This window comes from Dermacentor silvarum, chromosome 7 (genome assembly GCF_013339745.2).
Source record: "Dermacentor silvarum isolate Dsil-2018 chromosome 7, BIME_Dsil_1.4, whole genome shotgun sequence".
Lineage (NCBI taxonomy): Eukaryota > Metazoa > Arthropoda > Arachnida > Ixodida > Ixodidae > Dermacentor > Dermacentor silvarum.
This window is the reverse complement of record NC_051160.1, coordinates 116,030,926-116,056,416: the sequence shown is the minus strand read 5'-3', so window position 1 is coordinate 116,056,416 and position 25,491 is coordinate 116,030,926. Positions and strand designations below refer to the sequence as shown.

The 25,491-nt window shown below is 44.5% G+C and overlaps 1 protein-coding gene across 1 annotated transcript in view; it reads right to left on the bottom strand.

Annotated features, from left to right (window-relative positions):
- Positions 1-24,213, bottom strand: part of LOC119458373 (AB hydrolase superfamily protein YfhM) — a 42,746-nt gene extending 18,533 nt beyond the window's left edge. Inside the window, exons 1-4 of the mRNA XM_037720204.2 lie at positions 23,930-24,213; positions 13,759-13,989; positions 11,738-11,874; positions 6,479-6,591 (exon numbers count right to left, since the gene is read on the bottom strand). Coding sequence (XP_037576132.1) covers positions 6,479-6,591; positions 11,738-11,874; positions 13,759-13,947 — 439 coding nt within the window. The 5' untranslated portion in view covers positions 13,948-13,989; positions 23,930-24,213. The remainder of the gene's footprint in view (positions 1-6,478; positions 6,592-11,737; positions 11,875-13,758; positions 13,990-23,929) is intronic.
- Between the last annotated feature and the right edge of the window lie 1,278 nt (positions 24,214-25,491).

Here is a 25,491-nt window from a genome sequence, read left to right as displayed (position 1 = left end):
CATAATGCACTTATAAAGCAAAAAATAGCTTATTCTTCACCTGTTCTGCATGGAATCTCCCATTCATCTGAAGAGCGACTTCAACGGTTAATAGTTAGGAGCCTTAGAGTATGCTTAGGTGTTCCCCGAGCAACCTCAAGTTCCTTAGTAATTGCAGAGGCACGTCATCCTCCATTCCCAATTATGAGGACGGTTGAAACCTGTCGACACTACTTTCGCCTTTCAGTGCAGCACAAAAGGCACCCACTAGCATTACACTTATTGAGAGAGACAGGGCGAACATCAATACTGTGATTCAAGTGCAAAAAAATCTACTACCACACAACGAATTTTGGATCTAAGATATTTCCTACCCTCCATGGCGATTTGGCGCCCCAAAAATTGAACTTTCGGTTGACGGAATTATTCGCAAACGAGACATGTTTATGCTAGCAGCCCAACAACTGGCGCTGTACCAGATATACTTTCGCTACCCTGTATATATTCAAGCGTATACAGACGGTTCTTGTCAACCAAATTCTTCTACAGCTGCCTTTGTCATTCCAGAATGGAACCGAATACAGACGTTTAAACTTTCTCACACGACATCATCAACTACAGCAGAGCTTTTTGCTATATTGTCTGTGTTATGATCCATAAACTCAACGCAAAAAGGGAACCAATGGGTCATCCTTTGTGACTCACAAGCAGCTTCGTCGTCACTTCGTGGTGGCATCAGCAATTCCCAAAACATGGCGTTAGTTTATGAGACACTAAAGGAGCTCACAAAGGCAAGTGAAAAATCTCGCACAATACTGTTCCAATGGATACCTGGGCACTGCAATATCCCTGGGAATGTTGCAGCAGACATGGCTGCTAGACAAGCCCATATTAATACCGACACACACGGTCTCCCTCTAACGCAAGGAGAATTGCGGCACATACTAAGACAGATCTCAGTCCGTGGTTGCAAAGCGACATGGTTTGATCAGAACTTGAAATCTTCAGATTTATTTCACATTGACCCTGCACTTCAATTCAAAATCCCGTCCACATTAAATACAACCAGAGCCTTCGAAACACTCATTCACCGTCTGCGGCTCGGTACCGCGTACACAAAACATTTTCTCCAAAAAATTTCGAGAGCTGATAGTCCGGAATGTACTTGTGGCCACGCGGATGAGGATGTACAGCATCTTCTGTTAGAATGTCCGCGACACGATACACACAAACAACGTTTAGCACGTTATTTAGAGACATTAGACCGCAGGCCATTCAGCCTCAGGAAGATATTAGGTCCTTGGCCAACATATTCGTTGCAAAGACGAGCGTTAATGGCACTCCAAAGATTTCTAGAAGCGAGCAATATTCTCGGAAACTATTGAAAAGAGTGTTTATTTGTGATAAACTCACTCTATGGTCAATTCGACACCTGGGTTCATGTAGTTTCCTTTAAATCGAATCCATGCTATCTTATGTGCCGTGATTTTAGTATAATTACGTGACCGGACGTTGTGTTTACTTTAGTGCAGCTATGTGACTGAACTTTGTGTGCCCTTTTTCTGAGTGGACTTTCAGTTTTAGTGTGACATTAGTGTACTTATGTGACTGGATTTTGTGTTAAACTTTATGCGCCTTCGTGACTGAACTTTGTGTTGCTGTGTTTCTGAGTTGACTTTCAGTATTAGTGTGGTATTAGTGCACTTATGCGACTGGACTTTGTGTTATTGTGATTTGGAGTTGACATTTAATTTTAATGCGTGTAGGTTCATTCTTTCTTTCTTTTTTTTCATACCTCTATGTGAAAAGGAGTAGCCGGCGCCAATTAAAGGCGCCAACATCTCCTAAAAACCATATAATAATAATATATCTGTGACTTACAAAAAGCTTCGCCGGAAAATAGATTAAAAAAAACGCCCAGACGGAGCGACAGAGGACTTCACTCCGGACAGCAGCTGAGAGAATAGAGGCGCTAACTCTGCGCCACCGCTTAGCTAGCCGAACAAATTTTTACTGTTTCGACTTGCGCCGCAGTATATTTATTGATTTCAGCTTTTCGTAAGCCGATTCTTGTGCATTTTACGTACATTGTGCTCCAACCTTTCGTGCTATAACGTAAGCATAGAACCACTTCTAAACGTCGCTTTCGTTTGAATAGCAAGCCCTCCACCGGGCTAGCACTGAATACCGCCAAGGTGTGCTACGGATCGTAGATTAGCCCGCTCGTTTGTGCGGGATTCAACCAACACATTTGATGATGGGAAAGTATGCGTGTATGATAAGCTGCTCTGTGTACGTGTTCTAACCACTGATTCCTGAATTAGCGCGAAGCTTCACGAAACACGGTTGCGGAAGAGGTTTCTCCTTATGGTTCCGCCGTATCTTTAAGACGACAAAGTGGACTGTTTGCGCGTACGTCCGACGTACATTTAGACGCTTCGTTCTTTTTTTTCTGAGGGGGGCGGGTCAATCTTTTGATTGAATAGGCATACGACAAACAAGAACTAACATACAGCATGATGTAGGCTATAGCAAGCACTATCCTTTGAGCCTTGCTTTTGAAAGTGAACTGCTGCATTCTTGAGCATTTCGCAGGCACATAGGACAGACAAAAATGCCACGAACCAGTGAAAACACTAAGTAAACCTATAGCCCCGTTTACATGAATGCGACGGTGGCGCATCACATTTCCAAGCGCATTTGGGAAAGGCAATCCGATGCCGTTTACATGAAGCGCATTAACTCTCGCGAGAACGTAGCGCAACAAGAATGACTAGAGTGGCTAGAGCCGTGGAGAGGGCGCAGTGGCCACTGTCGGGTCGGTGACACGGGGCACGGTGGTATTCACAATTAACTTGCTCGGACTGTGTCGTTAGAGGCCCCCCTCAGCTCTCGCTTGCTTCTCGGTAGTGTCTTCGCGGTTGTCATCGAAGGTATTGTTGGGCACCCCTGCCTCCGTTCTCCCCTCTCAGTAGCGTCGCCTCTCAGTAGCTTCACGGTTGTCATCGAAGGTCTTCTTAGGCGCCCCCGCCTCCGCTCTCGACGATCCCGCGTTTACATGCTCCGCGAGAGTCGACTCGCGCCCGTATATCTATCCCTCGCCTGGCGCATTAATGTGATGCGCCTTCCTAGCGCATTAGCGCTGTTTGCATGAATGCGATGCGCTAGAAATGCGATGCGATGCGACACTGTCGCATTCATGTAAACGCGGCTTATGACAAAAAATAAAAATACAGATAGCCTACATAGTGCGCCAATATCTCACATTGTGGATTTCGCTCCAGAAGACCGCTTCCAATAATATTTATCGCATTAATGTCATTATATCATCACCATCAGCATATTTATGTTCACTGCATCATGAAGACCTCTCTCAGCCATCTCCAATTACCCCTGTCTTACGCCAGCTGACTTTGTATGAAATGTTATAATTGAAAGTGTTATAATTTCATCACAGCACCCAACTCCCTGCCGGAGACTACCGAATATCTGCAACCCCTCACCCCCTCTACACACTACATGGCCAGACCAACTTCATTTCTACCTCTTATTCTCAACTGGAATGTCGGATAGCCCCATCCTTGCTCTTTAATTCCCACCGCCATCCTCCTGCCTCTTAATATTACGCCTAATATCTTTCATTCCATGGCTAATAGCGTTGCGCTTAACGTCTCCTATAGCTCCTTTGTTATATTATAGGCAGGGCAGTGCACATATCTCTTCTTTGTATCCACGCACGTATGGCTTACGTGTCCCTTCTTTGTTCGCGTTGTTTTACCGCTGTCATGCCTACGCTTACACAGTTAGCCAATTAACCCAAACCAAATTTTGTTAATCTCCAAATTTATCTGCCATATGTTAGTACCGGTATAACTCTATTATTAAAAATTTCAGGGATAGCGAAACTGCCCGTTATGACTTGGTAATGCTAGTCGTAGGCTGTTCCTACTCATTTTTATGAGTTTCTACAAATTCATTTTTCGTAAATTTATCTCTCATGATCAGGGTTCCATGTGGGTCCCCGATGCTATTTGCCGACACAAAATGTGAATATTGTTTTACTTCAAGCGAGGCACTAATGCTGAATTCTTTCCTGCACCACATTTATAAAGAACAGTGGTGTCGCAGGCGCGAAAGCATGACGGTCAACGATGAGCACCGCCTGTATTACATGTGATATATCGTTTCAATGCTGACGTAGTACGGCCCACCTTTCATCATAATACAAAACAAAAATTTATTTGTTCGAATAAAAAAAAAAGGAAATGCATGTGGACATTTTCATTGAAGTTTCCAAAAGAACAGCTGACAGGAGGTATGTGTTCCCGTTGCTGTAAAAGTGGCATTTACTAGGGAGCGTTGCATGTAGGCTCCCTACCATTTATGGGCACGTAGTGCCATCTGTATGCATGCTTGTCACTTGAAGGAAACAGCTGTGCACGGCAAAGCAGGGCCTCCTCGATTGCAGTATCTCCTGAGGATTCCCGTAGGTGTGAGCCGGCGGTTGCGAGTGATGCGAATCTTGGAAGAACTCTGTGGCCGTTTGAGTGCGATGTGGTCTTAAACTATATCATTTTCTGACATAAAAGACGCATTGCGGCATATGTAAATAGCATTGATAAATGTATGTCGATTGAATGGTTGTATTTAGGCGTGACGCCGTGAAATGCTGCGCATTTTTGCACACATTGGTTCAGATCGTGGTTTTGGCACGTAAAACCCCATAATTTAATTTAATTTTTTCCCTTTTCTTCGCAACAAAACTGTTTTTCGTCATATAAATGCCTTCTTTTATCTGTGACAATAAATGTGACATTTATTTGTGACAATAAATGTGACATTTATTTGTGGCAAATATGTCACAAGTTTTTCTATCGAAAGTAACTCGTTCATGGGAAAGTTGGTGTATGTGTAATGACGTGTCGTAAGCTGTTTGTGCACGAGCTTCTTGAAAGATGCAATGCAATCTTTTTTCTACTAAGTGTCTTTCTAACCTAACTTAATGCCAAGCGCTGCCTTTTACAATGCGTCACACTGTCACTCCAAGTCTGCAGCCAGTGGCAGTGATTCATTGTCGTAGCCAGAAATCGTAGCCAGTTTAATCAAATACATTTTAAGATTGCCGTTCTAATTGTTCTTAATTGTTGAACTATACAATTGGTGATTGTCGAGAACAGTTAACTTTAGATGCTCCACTAAATATAATTTTAAGTTCTCAGAAAACGATCTGGCTTTCAATATTACCACCGTATTACCGCTACAAATCACTGAAAATACGTGTACGTAGACTAAACTACTATTCAGTGGCACAATGTAGTCCTCACATTACTCGTTAGTGGGCACGCAACGGTGCACTAATAACCTTGACAGAATAACGAGAGTAGTAATGCAACAAAATTTCCTCACCTGCTAAAACATTCTGTTTTGTGCTTCACTACATCCGCGATAAGCAAAACTTCAAATTGTCTATGTGTGCCACCGCGTCCTCAACTTCTTCGATTGACGCGACCAGTAGGATTAGCATGCTATTAGCCAACACAGAAATATTTATGGCGATTAGGTGTAGCAGCTATACAAGGTAATTTTAATATTTATCTGGGCATTTTGGGACTAAGTGTCATTTTCAAATGTTCACATCACTACCAGTTTTGGTCTGAGCAGAATTGTAAACTCATTAACTAATGAGATCAAGACGCACAAAGAAACAAAAACGTATTTTTAAATAGGGCTTTATTGAGGACTGGGCTTTTTGATACTGTTTAGGCGAATTATCAAGTCTGTTGAGTTTCGTTTCAGCGTTAAAACTGCTGCATCTGTCAACCGAAGTGATAACGGATAAACTAGCAAAAGAAGACGTGATAAAGACCTCGCACAAGAAAAAAGGGCTTAGCCTAATTGACAGCATAACATACCATGAATTTATTGGCGATGGCACTTGAAATGACATGCCTGCAAATTTGAAGCTGGAACATACATCTCTGCAAACTATTCGAAAATGTTTGTCAATCACATTTGCCTGGTGTAAGTGGTGTTGAACTGTTCGTGGTTTGCACGAGTCTGCTTGTGCCCGGATATCCTTGATGTTTATACAATTTTCCAGCTTCAGCTAAATGCGTACTACGTCCTTGTTCGACGTTAGCGCTGTAAACTGTGTGATGATTTTCCCAAAACAGTCGGACGGTGTAGGAATTACGGAATTTGACCCTTACACCTGGGCATATATTGTGGCATCAAAACAGTGGTTATGAATAAATATTTCATCGCGACTTCTAAATTTGCCTAATTATTATGTTTTCTAGTTGCAAGTGATTCGCATCAGCCACGTGAAACTACAAAAGACCACATTTAATGTTACATTGTATGACACAGTAAACGTTTCTTTTTCTCGATAAATGCATTTTTCAACACTGTCTAAAGTTCATTATTAGTCCGCCGATGAGGCGAGTACAGAGAAATTGAGTCTGGCATGTGTAAAGCTTTACACAAGGCTTCTACTCACTCAAAATTTGGATGAATTCTCTCAGATCTTCTATCACATTTGTCATCATGTAGTCTTCTGGGTTTTTGGGCTTCGTAGTAAGGCCATATCCACGCAAATCTGGAGCCACGACGCTGGAATCAACGAAAAACATAATGTAGAAGCGATATAACTGTAGAAGTAGCTACACCAGTCAAGCTTTGGAACACGCGAAGTATTTAAACGTCAAAGCGAGAGTCAAGTACTATGAGAGAAAATTATGGCCGACAAAGCAATTCAATTTCGGGAGGCAAGTAATAAACACCTTCAAAAAGAAAGTACATTTGGATAATCTTTCTTTTCAAACAAGAAGAGCGAAACACTAATCACATGTTTCTGTGATAACCGTGCTCAGTCGCTTTTGGAACGCTCACTTATGCCACCGTCTCTCAGTGCTGTATGATGAAGCGGGTTCTGAAAATTACCTTTTATGCTGCAAAGGATACCTTGATTTACCATACCCCTGAGTTCTTCACGCCTGCAAAAGGCATACTTATGTGTATTTACTTTGGTTTCTCATCACTTCCTTGTTTTCGCCCGTCCGTTCACTTTGTACTAAATAAGTCAGTTTAACATTTCTTCTCTTGATGTTTCTATGGCGTAGTGTTTTTACATTGCTGCCCTTTGGTCCTTTTTGTCCATTTTGAAATTGTTCCGCTTGTTGACCTTCAGCGCATTACCTTTCATGGCGAGAATTGGGGTTGCACAAACTGATGAAACTGTATATTATAACGTGTTAGAACCTTCTTTATAATGTGTAAATGGGTTGAGACTTCATTAGGCACAGTTTACCCCTGCACTTTAGAGCGTTCTTCTGCTCGACTCTGTTTCAACTCTCGAAATTGGATAGCAACGCAGCTAACTAAAGCAGTAACTGTTCCTGCCACTCCTCGGCGAATACGGGGCTAAAATATTGTCGCCAGCCGCTCCCGGCGAATACACAAATGCACTAGATTGAAGAACCGTCTTTCAAGCAACTCGTCGTCGCCGTATAGGAATCACAGAGGCGCGTTTGCGAAGCGCAGTGCCTCCTTCATTAGAAAGGCTGGGCGTATGCTTCATATGTCGGTGTCTATACTCCGTTTCATACATCAGGTGCAACCCCGTGGAGGCTAGATATACTTTCTGCAGAGGATGCATTCGCCGTTAGAAATGGTTCGGGGATTCTTGACCGATTTTTGCGAAAATGTTGATAATATAAGCTCATATGTGAACCAAAAGATGAATTTACCCTTAGAAGCAAACAAACCATGTACTCATAGGGCTGCTAACATGCTATTTTAGATCAGCTTACTTTTTGTTGTTCTTTATTTGCAGCCAGTCGCGGCAGCCTCACGTGCAAGCTCGTGCGACTAAACGCTGCTGGCGCGCAGCGAAGCATAGATGGAACGCGTGGAGTGATAAATTTCGGCGACCGTACATTTTGCGTAGCTTCCACACCATTGCACGTGATGTAGGAAACGGAGTATAAAAACAACTCCTCGTCGAGGCTTGCTTGAGAATTGCGGCAGCTGATCTCTAGCTGTGTGGCATGGTGACGCGCCGCTGTAGGACTCTTTTCTATGAAGTTTCTGATAAGAAACTTTGCTTAACTAAGGTTTCAATATAGCTCCAATATTTTTTTTACTAAATGGAAAGCTGCATTTTTTTTCGTGGCACGTGACAGCGTCGAGGTAAGCCTTCTTGTCATTGTGTATATTTTAAAAGCTTGCTCGCGTAGAAGAAGAATAAGGAGAAGAACAAAACTTTATTTGTACAAAAGATTTCGTTGCCCCTAAAACGGGGCAATTCGCGTGGTCGGGCCCTATTCTAAGGCACCGCTAGCCCACGCCATCCTTTCTGCCCTCCGGAACAGCCTGAGCTGGTCCCCGAGGGCAGAGCTGGACAGCAATGCCTCCCACCTCTCTCTCGTGTTATTCTCATCTTGCTCTTCTGTGTGAGCCGTGCATTCCCATGTAATGTGATAGAGCGTAGGTGTGCTCCCACACCATGGGCATATGTCTTTGTAGGCTGTTGGGTAGTGTATATGCGGTCGATGGAGGTTTGTATATGTATTCGTTTGTACCCTACGCAACGTCGCAGAGTCCACGGCTGAAAGGATCTTGTGCGGTGCTGAATAGAGTCTTCTCAATTTCCTGTAGTATTGCAAGATTGATTTATAACTGGGATAGATGGGTGTCGGGTCCTCTACGATGTTGCCAGAGGCAGCTCAGTAATTAGTGGAACCTCGAGCCACCTCATCTGCATAGCGGTTCCCAGTAACACCGTCGTGTCCAGGGGCCCAGGTTATTGTTTGGGTATACCTGACGTTGAGTTCTCTGCTGATTTCAGTAAGTATCCGGTGTGCCTTCGCGCCGACCTTTCCCCTCTGATAGTTCGTACATGCGGCCTGAGAATCTGTGATTATTGTCAGTGGAGCGTTGCGCTCCATGCCTTCCTTTATAGCTAAGGCAATGGACTATCTTTTATGCTTCTATAATGGTTGCTCGGGAAACCGAAGCACAGGCTGTGATTTTACCTTTTCGGTTCACGACAACTGCCACCGCATTCTTTGCTCGCGTAGAACAAAAAAAAAAAGATTGTAGTTTTTACGCTGTATTTCTTGCACATGACGTTCTGCAAGCCTGTCGGTGCGGTACTCAAAGAGAAGTGCTCTCCTTTGTTTCTGATTTTGGTCTTAGCGCTACAACAGTAAGTAACTCATGATATATATCATAACTGCTTGGAGTTGCTTGGAAGTTAAACAATTGTAGATGGGATCAACAACCGCTTGTGATTTACAAGTGTCGACAGTGCAATTTAACACGTACGTAATAGTTTTTCACAGTTTCGCATTTTTCTGCTCGTGCATTGAAAGGATTTGTGCAGATCAGCATTGTGCAAACAAAAAAAAGTTTGTGTTTTATAGAGAAAGTTTTGTTGGGCCCTTGTTCGGGTTTTGGTGTTCTTCGTTTCGTCGCCGGATATATTTGTGGACATATAAGAACAATTTCACCCACTGCGTATGTGATCGCTGCTGTATTGCAGAATTGCCAACTTGGTCCACTGCATACATTAAACTGGATATGTGGCACTTGTAATGTGCCCATTCTTGTCTGAACCCCCGAAATGAATGCGGTGCTGTGACGCGAGTAGTATGAAGGCGTAACTGTATTGACACGAAGATTTCTTTCCATCATCCTCAGAATTTGGCGTTCGTCGTTTCCTCGTCTAGTAGGCCACGTGATCAATGAGAAAAACTGCATATACGCATGAATTGTGAGTGAGAGTTTATTAGTGCTGGCCTGTCATGGGAAGAAAACGCACTTTAATGGCAGGGGAAGTGGACGCCAAGGAGAAGCGTCTCGTTGAAGGAGCACGTGAACGTTATGCCGCCAAATTCAAACGTAAGCTTGCACCCGAACGAGGGCACTGAGCCAGTTTTGAAAGAGAACAGCGCGAAGCGCGTCTCGCCGAGAGGTGGGGGTGGTAGATGCGGGGGTCCCCCTCAGAACCACAACGACACCCGCCAACGTTGAGATGTACACGTCTTAAACTTACGTCGTTACCTCCTGTAATTCACCACTCACAGACCTAATCGTCTTATAGTTGGTGTCTTCTTGGTTTCAGACAAAAAAGAAACTATGTGCACTTAGACTACGATGCTGTTAGTATTTCGTTAAATGCTAGAAGAAAATGCCGACAAATAACCTGTACTGTTATTGCGACTGATATAGAAATCTCTTCAGTCAGTCTACGAAAACACTACAAAGGTTCATTTGTTCATTCCTTAGGTATTCATACAAGGCATGTCTGAAAGGCTGACAGGTTTCATTGATTGGCATGATTTATGAAAAATATTACAGTTGGTGGAATGAGAGGGGGAAATATTGCAGCTGCCACAAAGTTAGCACTCATTATCGTTTTCCCTCAAAATATGATAATCGCCCGTATATAAGCTCATCAAATTTTTGTGACTACACAGGCGCGAAGTTCGTGAGGATGTCTCAAGCTCGAGCTTTCATTCAATCCAAGTTTGGCTGCTTCCGTTATTTCGTTGTTCTGCCGAAGCCGACGTTAAAAACTCTCCTTGCGTACATAGTGGCGGTGACACTGTAGAATAAAATATGAAACAGATGGAAGCACGGCTGTGGAAAAAGTAGTTATGGGCGTTCACGCATTATACCATGTCGCGTTGTTTAAGCAGCTAGTGGTCCTGCTGACATCGTGCCGCAGTTGTCGCAGTGTGATTTTGTATTTCGTCACCTTACATATAATTTTTACATATATCTTCCCGATAGCAAGTATGCTTGCGTCCTCTTTCAAGTAATGCTGATTGCCTTGCTAAATTAAATTGACAATTCCTTAAATACTTACTTATGTTCATAAGGCACTGACGTTTTACAAAGCACATGCATATGTCAGTTTCGTTTCATATGTTGTTTTTGTTTTATGAGAACTGGCAGTTATACAATATGCGCTTACCGCATTATTATGCGCCTTACGTAGCACAACACCGGTAATTCAGATAGAACTCACAGAGAACGGATAATAGATGCGTAGAAGCCATTATGTATAGTTCGCTGTGAAGAAGAGTTTAGGGAATAAACAATTTGTTAATTATTTTACAGTACATGTTGCAATTCTTGAAAAGAACTCACAAATTTTTTAGGGCTTGCCCTGTGCCACCAATATAGAAAAGCACCAGGCTCTTCATAACGTTTTATATGTCCGTAATATAATTTAAATATGCCTTCATGACGCAAGGCCGCACAAATCTACAGACGTCACGATCATAACTATCCTATATGGTGGCAGATTTCAGGCTGAAGATATCAAAAGAAATGTTTGCATCGCTCATGAAGGAGTTCGTTGTTTAAAGTCCCCAACTTTAACACGCACAGAATTGTACCTGTTAGATGTAGTAGTGTACTGGTCAAGTGAATAACTGTACTTCATTTTATATATTGTAGTTAGGTTTCTTCGCGAATACAGCACCTGGTTAAATGAAAAGTTACGTAGAAGCTTACGCACATGCAATTTTGCTGCAAGAAATCGCGTAATCTTCATTGCCAAAAGAGAAGTCTCTTACGTTGACGGCCTCACACTTTTAATCATTTTTTTTCTATTCTATAATGGCAGGCGATAATTCGAGAAGACCAGTTGTTCAGTAGGTGAAATATTCTATATAATGTCGCTAGTAGCAACTTGTATACCATTAGCGTATTCTATAGCAAAACACAATAATGCCGGCGCACTTACCAGAATTGTTCCCCGAGGACTGGTATCTGCCTGTTCCAAATGTACCAGAAATCCAAGAATCCATGTAGCATAAGCAGCATAGGACGGTCTGGACGAGTGTCTTCACAGCCTTTAGTCACGTAATGAATTGTAATGTTCTAGGCAGAATAACATAATGACGATATGTAAAATTTGCTAAGTAGTCAACGCAAGAAGTTGTATCAACAAAAATAATTGCGTAGCTTGCACTAGTGGCGCAAGCCTAAAGAAACAGCAGAGCTGATCGGCACCTAGCTGGTCCTGGCCTTACGTTTTAAGCTCGGCTAGGTCGGCTTAAGTCGGGTTAAGTCGGGCGCGCACTTCGCGATCGGCCTGCTGGCGCTGCAACCAACGCTAACGCGAACGAGACGTGGAGCGCGTCTCCAGCGCGTCTCGGGCGCGCACTTCGGGATCAGCCTGCCGGTGCTGCAACCAACGCTAACGCGAGCTGCGCTTCCCTCCCCCTCCCCTTCCTATTCCCTCCTGGCCCTTTCTTCCTCCTCCTCCCCTATCCCTCTCCCCTCTCGCCCCTATCGGCACGGCGCAGCTATTTCCCCCATTTCCCGCAACTCTCGCCCCCAGGTCACGTGACCAGCGTGAGAACGAGATCATCCGACGCAAGGCACAGGGTCGACCAAACCTCCTCCTTTCCCTCCTCCTCACCCTTACATCAGTCCTCACGCTCAATTCCATTTCCCATCCCCTTGCTAAACTATACTGTACAAAGCAATGCCATGCTTTACCCTCTCCTCTCATCCTTTCCTTCCTCCTCACCCACGCAACACTCCTACTCACCCTCACTTCTCTTTCCCACCACCTTGCTATGTTATACTATGCATGGCTATGCTATGCTAAGAGCTGCTTTGCGTGGTTCTGCACTACCTCTACGATCGGCCCGCAGACGAGGTTTTTTTTCGGTCGACTATATCGACTATCAACTATATGCCGAAACTTATCGAACAATATCGCAAATTGTTGAGAACACGGGACATATGAATGTATGCGTACTTAACCGAAGGGCGGTATATATAAAATGAACAACAGAGTAGGAAATTTTTTGCACGTGCATCCAGGTCATATTGTTGCTTTCTTCCCTATCTCGCGCATCGGCAAATGGAACAGTCGGGAACAATTGTTTGCTACTCAAGGGCAATACCTTCTGCAATATTCAGAATCTCTAGAAAGGCAGATGAGATTCTTCCTCTGACTTCGATCTGCAGTCAGATACCTAAGCAGCCTCGGGTGAAGAAAATCCAGCTAATACTGCGCTCCTTTTTTGGATACCACAGAAGGCTTCAGATTGTTTGTTTGAGAAAGACGATTTCTTATAAACTAGGGCCTTTTCAGCAAAATATATCCATATGAAATCATGGCGTAACAAGATAAGCCAACCAGCAATATTATGCACAACTGCATAACAAGCTCAAAATTTCGTCACATTAAAATAGCGCTCACATATTATTTCCGATTCTTCATTTTTAGCAATAAATTAAGGTCCTGGACCTCAGTACCTTAACATAAATATTAACACACCCTAGAGCGCCGTAAACGCTTTAGTAAAATTGCATTTTTCAGCCTGTTTCAGTTCCGTTTCTCAGAAGGAGTGTGCGTCATGACGTCGTAAGAGGACATCGCGTCGTTTTGACGCTCGCTCCGGCTCACTCGATGATCTGTTGTGTGGCTCCATCGGGCCTCAAAATGAGCTGCAGCAGAGGAAGCGACCGAACGAGCGAGAGCAAGGTCCGAAACGTCTTGATGTCCTGCCCCCACGCAACCACCTTCGGCGTCACGACATCACGCGAGTTACCTCTTGGGAACCTAAACCGAAAGCAGCCGTAGAAAAGCATTTATATTAAAACAGTGAGGGCGCATTGAGGACCGCTGATATTTCTTCAAGTGTTTCGAGGTCCTGGACATTCATTTGCCGCAAAAATTGAGGAAGCCGAAAATCTCATGCGAGTCCTCATTTACCAGTACAATTCGGGATAGATAGGGCAACATACTGTCAGGTTTGCGTATTCATGCCTTCCAAACGTGTCATTCCTTAACTCTGGTGGTTCCGTCCGAGCTTTAGGCGTGAGGATAGATTTCCCGTGCAAAACGACTTGAATCTTGACGTAAGCTTGCATCCACACCCACATGCTAGTTCCGATGGCAACGATCATTATTTTTGCAAGCGGTGCAGCCACCATGTTTAAAGAATGCAAACTAGCCTTCCTGAAATAAAAAGTGACCTGAAAATAAAAGCACAAATTTGTTGAAACATTCACGTTAGAGGCACACATAAGCGTCAAATGTTTTTTAATGGATCAAGATTTATCAACCCCATTTTATACTAGATACCTCAGTATACTGGCTGTCAAATCGGTGCGCATAAGGGAGGTGCTGTGGGTTAGCGGTTATGTGGGCCCTACTGAAATAATAGCTGATCGCTTGAAAAAGTTTGTTTGTATGCGTCTGGCGAACACGCCTCGAACTTCGTTCAAAAATGAATTCGCTGTGACGTCAAGAATTACGCCGGCATTACTCTGCGATCAAGAAATGGCTAGCATGCTCTGCGAAGACTAAAACGTGAAGTAATAACTTAATCAATTAATTTACACCAAGTTTGCTTTTTCAGTCAGCTTAATTATTACGCAATACCTCTGTCTTTTTCTACTACCACGTCCGTGCCTTTCCATAAAGGAATTCTACTACTACTATTGCCGACGTGAATTTTAGTGACAATAATTATATACGTTCCGGCATAACGAAAAGCCACCGAAAGAAACACGCTTTGTTGCTAGTATTATTTTATGTAAATAACATAAAGAGAGAGAACGACTATGACGTGCGACACCTGTGGAAAAGCTGCTGCTTTGAGTTCGCGGGTGCCAAAGTGCACGGGCATTTGCATGTGCGTCCTCCCGGCATCTCTATACTTGGCGTCGACAAAGGAGTAGCTTTTTTACGCGCAGGCGTATCAATATAACACGTGTAGACACAGGTGCCTGTGGCGAGGTGCCTAACAGCTGATGGCTCGGGTAAAACCCCGTTCCATCGCCATTGTTCGACTTGGAGGCTAAATCTGTGTGTAACACGCAGCTGCCTTAGTAAGGTTTAATTTTTACTAACGTCATTCTCTCGCATTCTCCAATAGAGTTTTAACTCGTGCGTGTTGCCCTGTGGTACTGGTTATCACTGAAAGCCCATTAACGACGATGCGTGTATGTTTCTATGTTGTTATTTCCAGCTGGTTTGAATAGATTCTAGTAACAATTTCATTTCGTGTGAATCATGCAATTAGAAGATTGAAAATAAGAGCGTTGCAAGGTGAAGGATTTCTTTACTCTAGAAAGCTGTTTACAGTTCATCGGGAGTGGAGCATGACGCGACCAAACTGGCGGCTGGACGCTTACATTGTGCGCGCTCTATACAATGAGGTTTTAACATGTCTCATAACGCACACCGTCTGCTAAGGGCATTGTAGTTTCACTCTTCGTCCCTTGTGCCTCAATTTTCGGGGTGCAGTTGGTCATAAGTCGTTTGGCGGCAAAAATCAGCAGCTCGAACGCTTGGTAATTCTAGAAATAGTTATGAACTTATCAGATGACGGATTTCAATTGTGGTGCAATGAATCGTCTGACACTTTCGATTAAAAGTAAGTTAATCTGATTTTTATAATTATTTCTTCCAGTATTGCCTTGAATTCTTTTAAAATATTTGCCTCTGTGTGAAGATTGACTTGTGTGAAATCGCTAAATTATCCCATCATTTGCAATTTTTAGATAATTTTGAACGCATTGTCTGAAATAGCCGGTATCGGCCCAGCTTCGTCGCATTCATCAATAATACCCAAGTGCAATGGCTGCTCCTTCGATTCATTACACAACTTGCATTTGACCTGATGTGCCCGCTGTTATACCCAGCAGCCCACCCATCGTCCAGCATTCCACCCATCGCCTGGCATTCCACCCATCGCCCGGCATTCCACCCATCGCCTGGCATTTTACCCACCACCCAGCATTCCACCCATCACCCAGCATTCTACCCATCACCCAGCATTCTACCCATCACCCGGCATGCCCACCGCTCAGCATGGCCATTACCATAATCCACCGTGATGATGGATGATAGATTCCATCATGCCCAGCATCGGCCAAATTTTCACTAGGGTAGCACTTCGTTCGTCATAGTTGTAGCCTAGCTACAATACACAGAAAGCATAAAACTCACTTCTTTAGGCCTGCTCGTGAGATAGTTGGGACTGTATTATGGCAACGAATTGTGAGCCCATGTTACACGAGAGGTATACCATATTACGCCATCCATTCGTTAATTATTACGCACTTGATAAATGTATACAAGTTACAGAATCGCACTCCAAGATGTTACAAGCTTTACTGAGAATAACGCATTGCAGCAGCATGATCCTTCCTGAAATTTGGTTGTCAATCCTCGTTATTACGGAGCAATAAAATCAGGGTTATAGTACGTGCATTAGTCACATCGTATTTTTCTATAAAAATATTTTATTTACAGGCTTTATTCAAATATGCTTCAGATCATTATTGGGTGCAAGCACTACTAGGAAAGAAAAAAAGTATTAATTCACTGTTACTCATGCTAAAACAGGCAATGCCTCTAGGAGAGTAGTTGTTTGTAGCCATACTCATCACATTGACGTGAAACACATTCGCTAAGCAGAGGTTTCAGCTTGTCCTTGGATCATCATCCATGACTTTTTTTTTTCACTGTTGAACAAAACGCACAGAAGAGGTGGCGTAGTACGCCGTGACTGAAGGTCTTAGAGGTTGTGTTGGTTTATTTTGTGCTTGGTTTACTCGTCCAGTTAATCTTTCTCTTGCAATACACCATTTTGATGTAGACTATACGAAGTCATCCGTCCTACAACGAACATATAGAGTTAAGTTCTGAATGTAAAAACGAGAATATTTGTGTCTCTGCTAGTAGAGTAAATGCAGAAAATTCTATTTGCACTGAAGATTTCTGTTTAGGATTTTTTTTCAGGCAAGGTTAAATGGGGTTTAACGTGAGAGGTGGCAAGCAATGTGTATCCGTACTTTATTTATTTTATATAAAATATGATAAATTTAGTTTACAATAAATAAACAAATAATGATCATAAAATATAATTTGAGCACGCCTAAATGTTCACACATATAAGAGTGAAAGAAAAAGCTGGCGATAACTTAACAATGAATTAGCCTTGTTCTATATTTAAAATTAACTTATGGGGGTTCACGTGCCAAAACCACCATCTGATTATCAGCGACGCCGTAGTGGGGAACGCCGGATTAACATGGACCACTTGGGGTTCATTAACGTGCGCCTAAATTTATAGTACACCAGTGTTTTCTGCATTTAGCCCCCATCGAAATGCGGCCGCCGTGGCCGGGATTCGATCCCGCGACCTCGTGCTCAGTAAAGCCCCTCCATACGCGTTTTCGCCGACCAGGTTGGTCAGCGAAAAAGCGGCGGTGGCGCTTGGATGGAGGGGCTTTAGTGCTCAGTAGCACAACACCAGAACCACTGAGCAACCAAGGCGGGTCCCTTGTTTTATGTGTGTCGGCTCGTAGTATATCTCAATAAAGTTGCGCTTCGCTTTCTTCCAACACGGTGAATTCCTCTATAAAAGGACTAATGGGTTTACGAGCGGCCGTCACTGCAAACGTCTTCGCAGTTACGCAAAAGTCACCGCAGTTACGTCTTCTTTAGAGAGATATGAACTAATGTAGCTGTTGCCGAACGAACGTTTTCGTAAAATTTTAAAAAATTTCTGTCAGATGGACCTGTTGCCACATATTGTTTATAGGCTCAGTGGTCCGCCAGACAAATAAGCAGATCCCCCCACCCTTTTCCCCCAACAATTCATCGTGTGGGAAACAGAGTTTTGCTAAATAGCCGCTGAGCTTGAAGGAATGTATGTGCGTTGTCACTAACAGCCTTTCCTTTAGCCCTTTAAAGACACCTGTGCGCACGTAGAGCTGAGCTCCCACGAATACTGTGGACTGGGCCGATTTATGATGCTCCATAGGAGGCACGCCTACGCGAAGTCCTATCTCATAGACCGCATCGCTTAGTCCAAGAATTCACTGGCTTGAATAGGTAGGCGACAGAGGGGATGGGGGGGGGGGGGGAGCAAGGTTGGAGCATGGAAGGACGGAAGCGCGGCCACTAGGTTTTCCATCAGCAAGGTATTGGCTTGAGAAATAAAAGAAAAAAGGTCAAGTCAGACAAAAACCATTTTTTCTAATGCACTATGCACAGTAACCGCAAATTTCGGTAATCAGCAGCAACCCATATTCAGGAAACGCGATTTTCTGCTCTAGAGAATTGAGTCACAAGAAACAAAACTGTCTCAAATGAGACTTATATGTCTTTTCATTTTCCACTTTGCTTTAGCAAAACTCCCGATAATTTCGATCGAGGTAGCAAGAGCTGAAGGAGGTCTCTTGAAAAAATATTGATGTATAGTAGGAGATTGCCTAAGTTTATCTTCTAGCAGTTCTTATTCGATGCGAAAACAACTACAGATGCGTATTAGTCGGCAGAAATATTTTCGTGGGCGGCAGAGGTATCGTGAGCGGATAAATTTACGGAACTTATATGTCTCATCATTTTCTACTTCGCTTTAGCAAAACTTTCATGCTCACTATAGTTTCGGTCAAGGTCGCAGGAGGCGAAGGAGGCCTCCTGAAAAGAACATTGATGCATACTAAGGAAAAGCAAGATTTGTGCTTGTATATATGAAAGCAGGTTTAATCTTCTGAGGCACTTTCCAAAGTTGTCCACATGGTCGTTTCGCGCAGGATACATGTCACATATCACATTTAGTTTTTCTTTTCAGCGATTACAGAAGGGCCCTTTATTGTCTGGCGTTTAAGAGAAAACAGTGAATCACCACTGCACATGGGTTAAAACAGCTGCTTCTGTTTTCCATTTCCCTATTGCTCGACAGAAAATTGAAGTCGAGCTGGCGATCGAACATATTCAGGCACTTTCAGAATAGCGGAACCCATTATAAGGTTATAGCCTGTCGCTAAATTTATAGCTTTGGTTAACGTTCTACCCACAGATTTCGTGATCCTAAAGCCGCCTCGGAGCATGGCAAGAGCCGCCCGCTTCACGAAGAATTTGATGTCTTTCGCGAAATGAATGCGTTTCGCTGAAAACAAATGGACACTGTCAAAGGTTACGGTCTCACACATTACCTCCCCCTAAACGTTCGTTCCCTACCTGACCGCGATTTCGGCGCGGAGGTACCTTTTCGACATCGATTCTTCTTCACCTTTAAGGTTGAGTGGTATGCGAGGTCAGGTTCTGAGACAAGAATATTGTTTGACCGACGCAACATTTACTCCGCATTGGGCCTTTCACTTTCGCTATAGAGTTCTGCCAGAAGACCATTCGTTACCTAAAAGTAGCTCCTAATCCCAGACTCATGAGTTCAGAAGAACGCACATAACGAAGAAAACTCTGGAAGCGCTACAATAGAACAACATTTATGCCCCCAAAATAAGGTCATGGACGCCCAGCTACTTAAATACCGCTTCCTACGACCGGACAGAGCAGCAGCCGGAGACAAAATGGGCATCCCAGTGACACCCTGCGTCATTTTCTGCCACTAAACCGTCATGATTCATATATGCGGGACATCGCGCTAGCAATCTAACGCAAGCCGTAACGCTCACTCTGTTGCTACTACAAGGTCCGGGGAAGCTTACGAACGCTCGTGATGTAAACACACTGCTACCTACATCGTCTTCTCAGCACCTTCCCCGCGGTCGCCTTACACTTCCAGAATTCTCACTGAAACAGCCCGGCACTACGCCCGGATAGAAAAAGAGGACCTCGCTCTCGTCTGGCGTTGCGAAAGCTTATGCGACTACCTACTCGGGAGATCTTATCAACTAGAAATGGACCATAAGCCTCTCATCTCTCTCTTTAGAGGCAAACCAATCGAAAATTTGACTCTGCGGCTGCATCAAATTCGCATGCGACTGATGCGCTACAGCTACAATACCGTCAGTGTGTTGGGCAAGGACCTCACTGTAGCCGATGTTCTTTCAAGGTCGCCTTTGTAATGAATGAGTGGAGAGCGACATGATGCGGGCGCAAAGTCAGGGCGTTTGAAAAATGCGGCGACGAAGCGGTGCGGAATAGCGGCAGCATCCGAATAGCATCCAGTGGCGAACAAAGAAGACGATGTTGGCGTGCGGTGGTACGAGCTGTCGGATGAGGGTGAAAGAGCGTCACCCAATCAGGGGTTGACACGAAGCAAGGGGTACAAGGTGCGAGCGAGAAGAATCAATCGCTCGGAGACGGGGAGCTCGAAGATGGCTGGTGTCGAAGTCACTGTAGTCGGGGCCAAGACCCGTACCCGAGAGAGCCTCGATAGAACTAGGACGAGCCGGGCTGTACCTGGTGAGATCCGCCGTGCGTAGGTATCGGCTGCACATGCTGCTGTTGGGGTTTCTGTTCCTGACCCTGAGCCGCTGTGCTTGTCAGACAAAAACATTTTTTCTAATTCACTATGCACAGTAACCGCAAATTTCGGTAATCAGCAGCAACCCATATTCAGACCAAAGGCCTTGAGTGACGCTGGTGAGAGATGCCCGGGAAGCACCGCGAGCCAAGGGACTGCATGAACGCCGCTCAGCTGTAGCAGCCGCACTTGGACGGCCTTGGACTCCAACGGTCTTGGACCCCGACGGTGTTGGTCTTGGACTTAGGCCTTGGACTCTGACGACCGGGATGGCCTCCACCACGCGTCCAAGTCCCTCACCTGCCACTGTCCATCACACCGCTACCGCCACCAACGCAGGTGCCATTCTTATCAACACAGTGTCACCCAAGTAACTAAGACTTCTGACGCCCGAGTTTGTTTTTATTACCATAGGAATTATATCGAAACTTCACGCGCCTTTCCGCCGCCGTGGTCGCTGTTGCCATGATGTTCGCTAACATCGTAGCTGCGCACCGTGTACTGTGTGTGCGAGTGAAAGCGTGCGAAGTTGAGCCAAGGACGGTGGCTCGATCTCGCGCGCGTAAGGAAGGAAGGCGGTGAGGAAGCTCGCCGTGATCCATCGCGCTCAAGGCACCAGGGAGGGCGGACGAGGGGCCGTCTGTACTCCAGCGGCGGGCTGTGAAGAAAACATGAAACTGCTAACCTTCCTTGCCTACCGTCAAGTCCCCTCAAAAATGGTTACTCTCCGGCAGAGCCTTCTGATGGGCAGAAAACCACGTACATCACTTCCAGTAGCTGTATAGTAACACTTGTTCCCCGACTCCCTAACTACAAGTTGCGAACGTTTGAAGATGAGCACCGTCAGAAGCAAAAGACGCACAATGTTTGTCGCCACGGGGCACGCACCATACCAGACTTACGGGGCCATACGGAAGTATCTATCGTCGACTTAGGAAAGCCAGGCACTGTTCAGCGGTGGGCAGCAGAACCAAGGTCATATTGGATGGAAACGGATGACACATCTGTAAGATGCAACAGGACTCATCGTGGCCCACTGCTCAATACCCTTAAAGACCTTGGAGGAGAGGACGAAGAGGAACTCCTCCGACCCAGCCAGACAACGGGGAAACTCCTACGCCCCGGATTGATTCGTCGCATGTGCATTCCTGATGCCTAAGGAAGTTCCGTCGCCACCTGCATGCGCCGATCCTATGCACTGTCACACAAGAAGCCGCAGACGCGTCATCCCACCGAAAAGACAGTATTATGACTGCCGACTCTTTCAGAAAAAGATATAGATGCGCGAGTCGCCAACTTTCAGAGGAAGCCGAAGTGAATAAAGCTCACGTGCCACGGCCTTGCGCCCATGAGGTATTCTGTCCAACACACACTAAAAATAAACACAGCCACTCGTATTCAGGCAAACCCGAAGTTACTCACGGGACTCTTGTAAGCCCCAGAATGGACAGGCAAACTGGGCAATGGAACCTAAAATCAGCTGGCCCGGAAGGAGTTATTCCAGGAACCCTGTATCCCGAGTGATCCGATAATCCCGACAACACAAGCACAGTGGCAAATACTCTTTTTTTGTGCGCGGTACTAAACTATTCAATACAATTCAACACCGCTGGTACTCATGACGGGAGTTGTTATGGCGACTTGGAAGCCAGTGCTGACTGTGATTTTGTTTTGCGGATACTCAAGATTTTTTATGTTCGCTTAAAGCTTCATTCTTCGGTCATAACCTAGCATATCGTGAAAAACGATCAAAAGACTGTTTCAGTTCCAATAAAACTGGCATTTGTTTACCGCTGATCTGTTGCTACAGAGATTAAATTATAGAAATCGAAACTCCGTTGCATGATCCATTCTTGAAGGCACTAGGCAGCGCTGGATTCGCGGTGACCTTTTTGCGACTTAGATTCTGTCACTCACTCGACATCTGCTATATTCCTGTCGTTATCGAGGCTAGAAAATTACCCCACATTGAGTGGCTTTAGTAGGCGTTAAGGCAGCATTCACTAATTTGGCATGTGTGCTACCGCGTGGCCTTCGCGAGAGGAATAATTTAAGAATTACCTACCTTGCAGCGCAGCACAAAAGAAGACCCACCTCGCTGCACCAACGAGAAGCTATCATAAGTGCGTATATGCCTGAAGTGTGGAAATACAGCCAAACAAAAATATAATTCGCAACCGAAGTAAAATATTGGTTCCATCATTAACATTCGCTGTGGTTCCATGCATTGGATGGGAATAATCTGCTCTTGTGTCCCAATGCTACGATTTGCCGCTCTGGTAATCTTCTTATGATGCTGAACGTTACAGCGAAATTTCTTCCACTTTTAATGGTGGCACCGGCGTTCTGTTCCGATGGCAATTCATAATTTTTAATCACAGCTTTCTTTCCCGATGCTCGTGACTGTCAACGCCCATCACACAATGACATCGAGCTTACAGGAGCAATCCTTCTTTCAAGAAATGCAAGGGTAGTGGATGCAAGTGTTCATTACGAGATCGCCGTTGATGTTGAACATCCCGCTCACCATAACAACAACCACTCTATTGAGCCCCATTTTCGCCTTGATCTTACAAATGTATGCTTTTTATTATCTGTCATTAAATTCTTGTGATAAAAGTCACCACTCGCACTATGCGAAAAGTGATGATGCACTATGCAGCTCTGGCAAGCAGCAACACTGCTTTTGTATGGCTCTTGCCCAAAGAAGTTTGTAATTTCCAGGCGGAAGTACAGGAATCGGCAGTAAGCGTGACACCAGCTTTCTTTCTTAAGTAGTAGCTCATGGAGCACCGCAGTTCACCCTGTCGAGTGAGGCATTTCCTAAGGCCTTTAGGATTGTCTTAACTGCAGCTGCCAGTGAGAGGCAGCATGTTGCAATATAGAACATAAAGGTGAATCCGATATGCAGACATTCTTTCATGCAAGATTTGAAGGTTGAAAGCTGCAAGCTTCCTGTAGCGATATCGTGCACATGTGCGTGTGATGCATTTCAGCTCCTTCGAATTTATTTGTTTTTACACCTCAAAACAGTTACCAGGCCGGCTCCGCGCTACGTGCACAACAAAAACAAGGAAATTGACAAACATCGGAGGTGGACTAAACAGTGTGCGCGGACTTGCAAATCAAACAGCAGTTTTTCTTAAGTTGGCTGCTTGCCTAGCTAACCGAACCATCCCTGTGAGCAATTGCCCTTCCTCCCGCGTTTAGGATATCTATCACTGGAACTGCATTGGTAACTGATAACAGTGCATCGTGAAGGACGAAACACTGCTAAAAACAATAGACAGCTGTACTCTACCTTCTAGCCTTCCTTCTTAATAAAGTTTGTGCGCATCCGATATTCATGCTCATTTCTTGTTGATTCATAGAAGCACCACTGCCTTTCGATAAATTGTGCAGCTCATCTGCCCATTTGAAAGAAGCGCTAATATGCGGCGAACAACCGCTAGTTGAGTGTTCGTTTCCGTAAAAAAATGTTTGGAGGCCGTACCTCTTGGTGAAGAGGCAACATGGTATATATCTCAGCACCTTTATTTAAACTCTTATTACCGAAGGCAACGCCTATAAATATTAAATAAGGTAATCGCAAGCCGACGTGCGAGGTATAGAGTTCCAGCTTCTTGCAGCATCGAATTGATTAATCTACACAGGAATAAAAACTGAGGACTAGTACAGTACTTTACCTTGGACGATGCAATCTGTGTAGAGATATGACGCCGTTTCAAATTTTAGGTAGAGGCAGGCAACAGATCACTTCGATTTCCGTTACGAAACGCGAACATAAAGAACGAGGCCAACACAGGCCTTCCTGCGTTCTTGGTCGGCTGCCTGCATACTCAGCAGGAATAAGATGCAACAAAGCCACAGTAATGCTTGCGTGAAAAATAAATGTGAGAAATCAGCCAAATAAAAGAAAATAAAGCACAAAGGTGTCTAAATTTTTTTACCCTCAAGATACAACAGTGCCGTCGACGCAGGCTGTATGCGAAAGCCCTTGGTCAGCAAAATGCTTCTCAAGACTAGCGCCAGGTGTGCAGAGAATTTTCCGCACTGCTCCTCTATTGTTCTCCTTGCGCGACCTGCTCTCAATGCTCTTAAGTGTGAAAATGTGCTGGCTTGTTTGTTACGGTCACCAGATTATATATATATATATATATATATATATATATATATATATATGCGAACGCGACTAGCGCAATGATGTACGCTTGCGGTGCGAACCTAAAACGCAGGCTAAACAAAAGAAAGAACTAGTACACTTATAGACTACGTAATTTTTTCAAATTTGTCTATTATACTCTTGGTCGTAGCAACTGCTGCACTGTTATGCACGCACGAGAACACCTCGAAAATTTCAATGCGCAGTGTACAGGAACTCAAGGAAACCCCAGGGTTAGCTGATGCGTGCTCCAGGAATGATACATGTGAACTACCGCTAAAAAGATGCAAGACTACGACGAGAAGCACGCACCATTCGATACTTGTCTTCAGCTGAATGTTTATTTAGCCGGAAAGGGATCATTTCATTGGGCGCGCAGAATTGAGACGAAGAGAAATATTTTTTTCTCTATAACAAACAAGGCTTCGGAATAGGTTGTCTGCAGGGGTGCTATGCAGGATGCGCCGAGTTTGGCGAAACTCAGGATCTTCACGAGCTCTGGCGACGCCCCAAGATGAAATAACTAATGGTAACGAGACAAAGCTTGTCCTTTGGCACGCCTCCCGTTTCATTGGTTTATCTAGATTCACTCTTGGTGGCTATCATCTCTTGGTCGTTGCCATATGGGCGGTCCACAAACTGGGGCTCACGTGATCATACGGTCGGTGCATGGTCGTGCCTTCTTTCACTTGTTTGTCGTTCCACCGAGTGCATTACAGGCACAAGCAAGTTATAAAATGAATGCATTTATTACAATAATATTAGTCACAGTAACGTGGGTTTAAGCATTTTAATGTTTACAAGATGTACACTGAATGTGTATTAGACTAATTTGTAGTTTAATAAGTTTCGCGTTATACAACGAGGGGATGCTCGCCCTCCTTTTTTTTCGTCTTGATTGGATTGGCGCGGCTGAATACGTGCTTGCGCTCCTATTTCCGAGCGCAGATTGGTGCGCGCCTGGTTTTCACACTGGTCTTTTAACAGATCGCTCGTTGCTCGCGCTAAAGAAAGGCTGCGAGTAGGGTGCCTCGATGCGCGCGCGTGCATCGTGGCATCTTAGCTGCGAGACGATGTGAGCGTCGG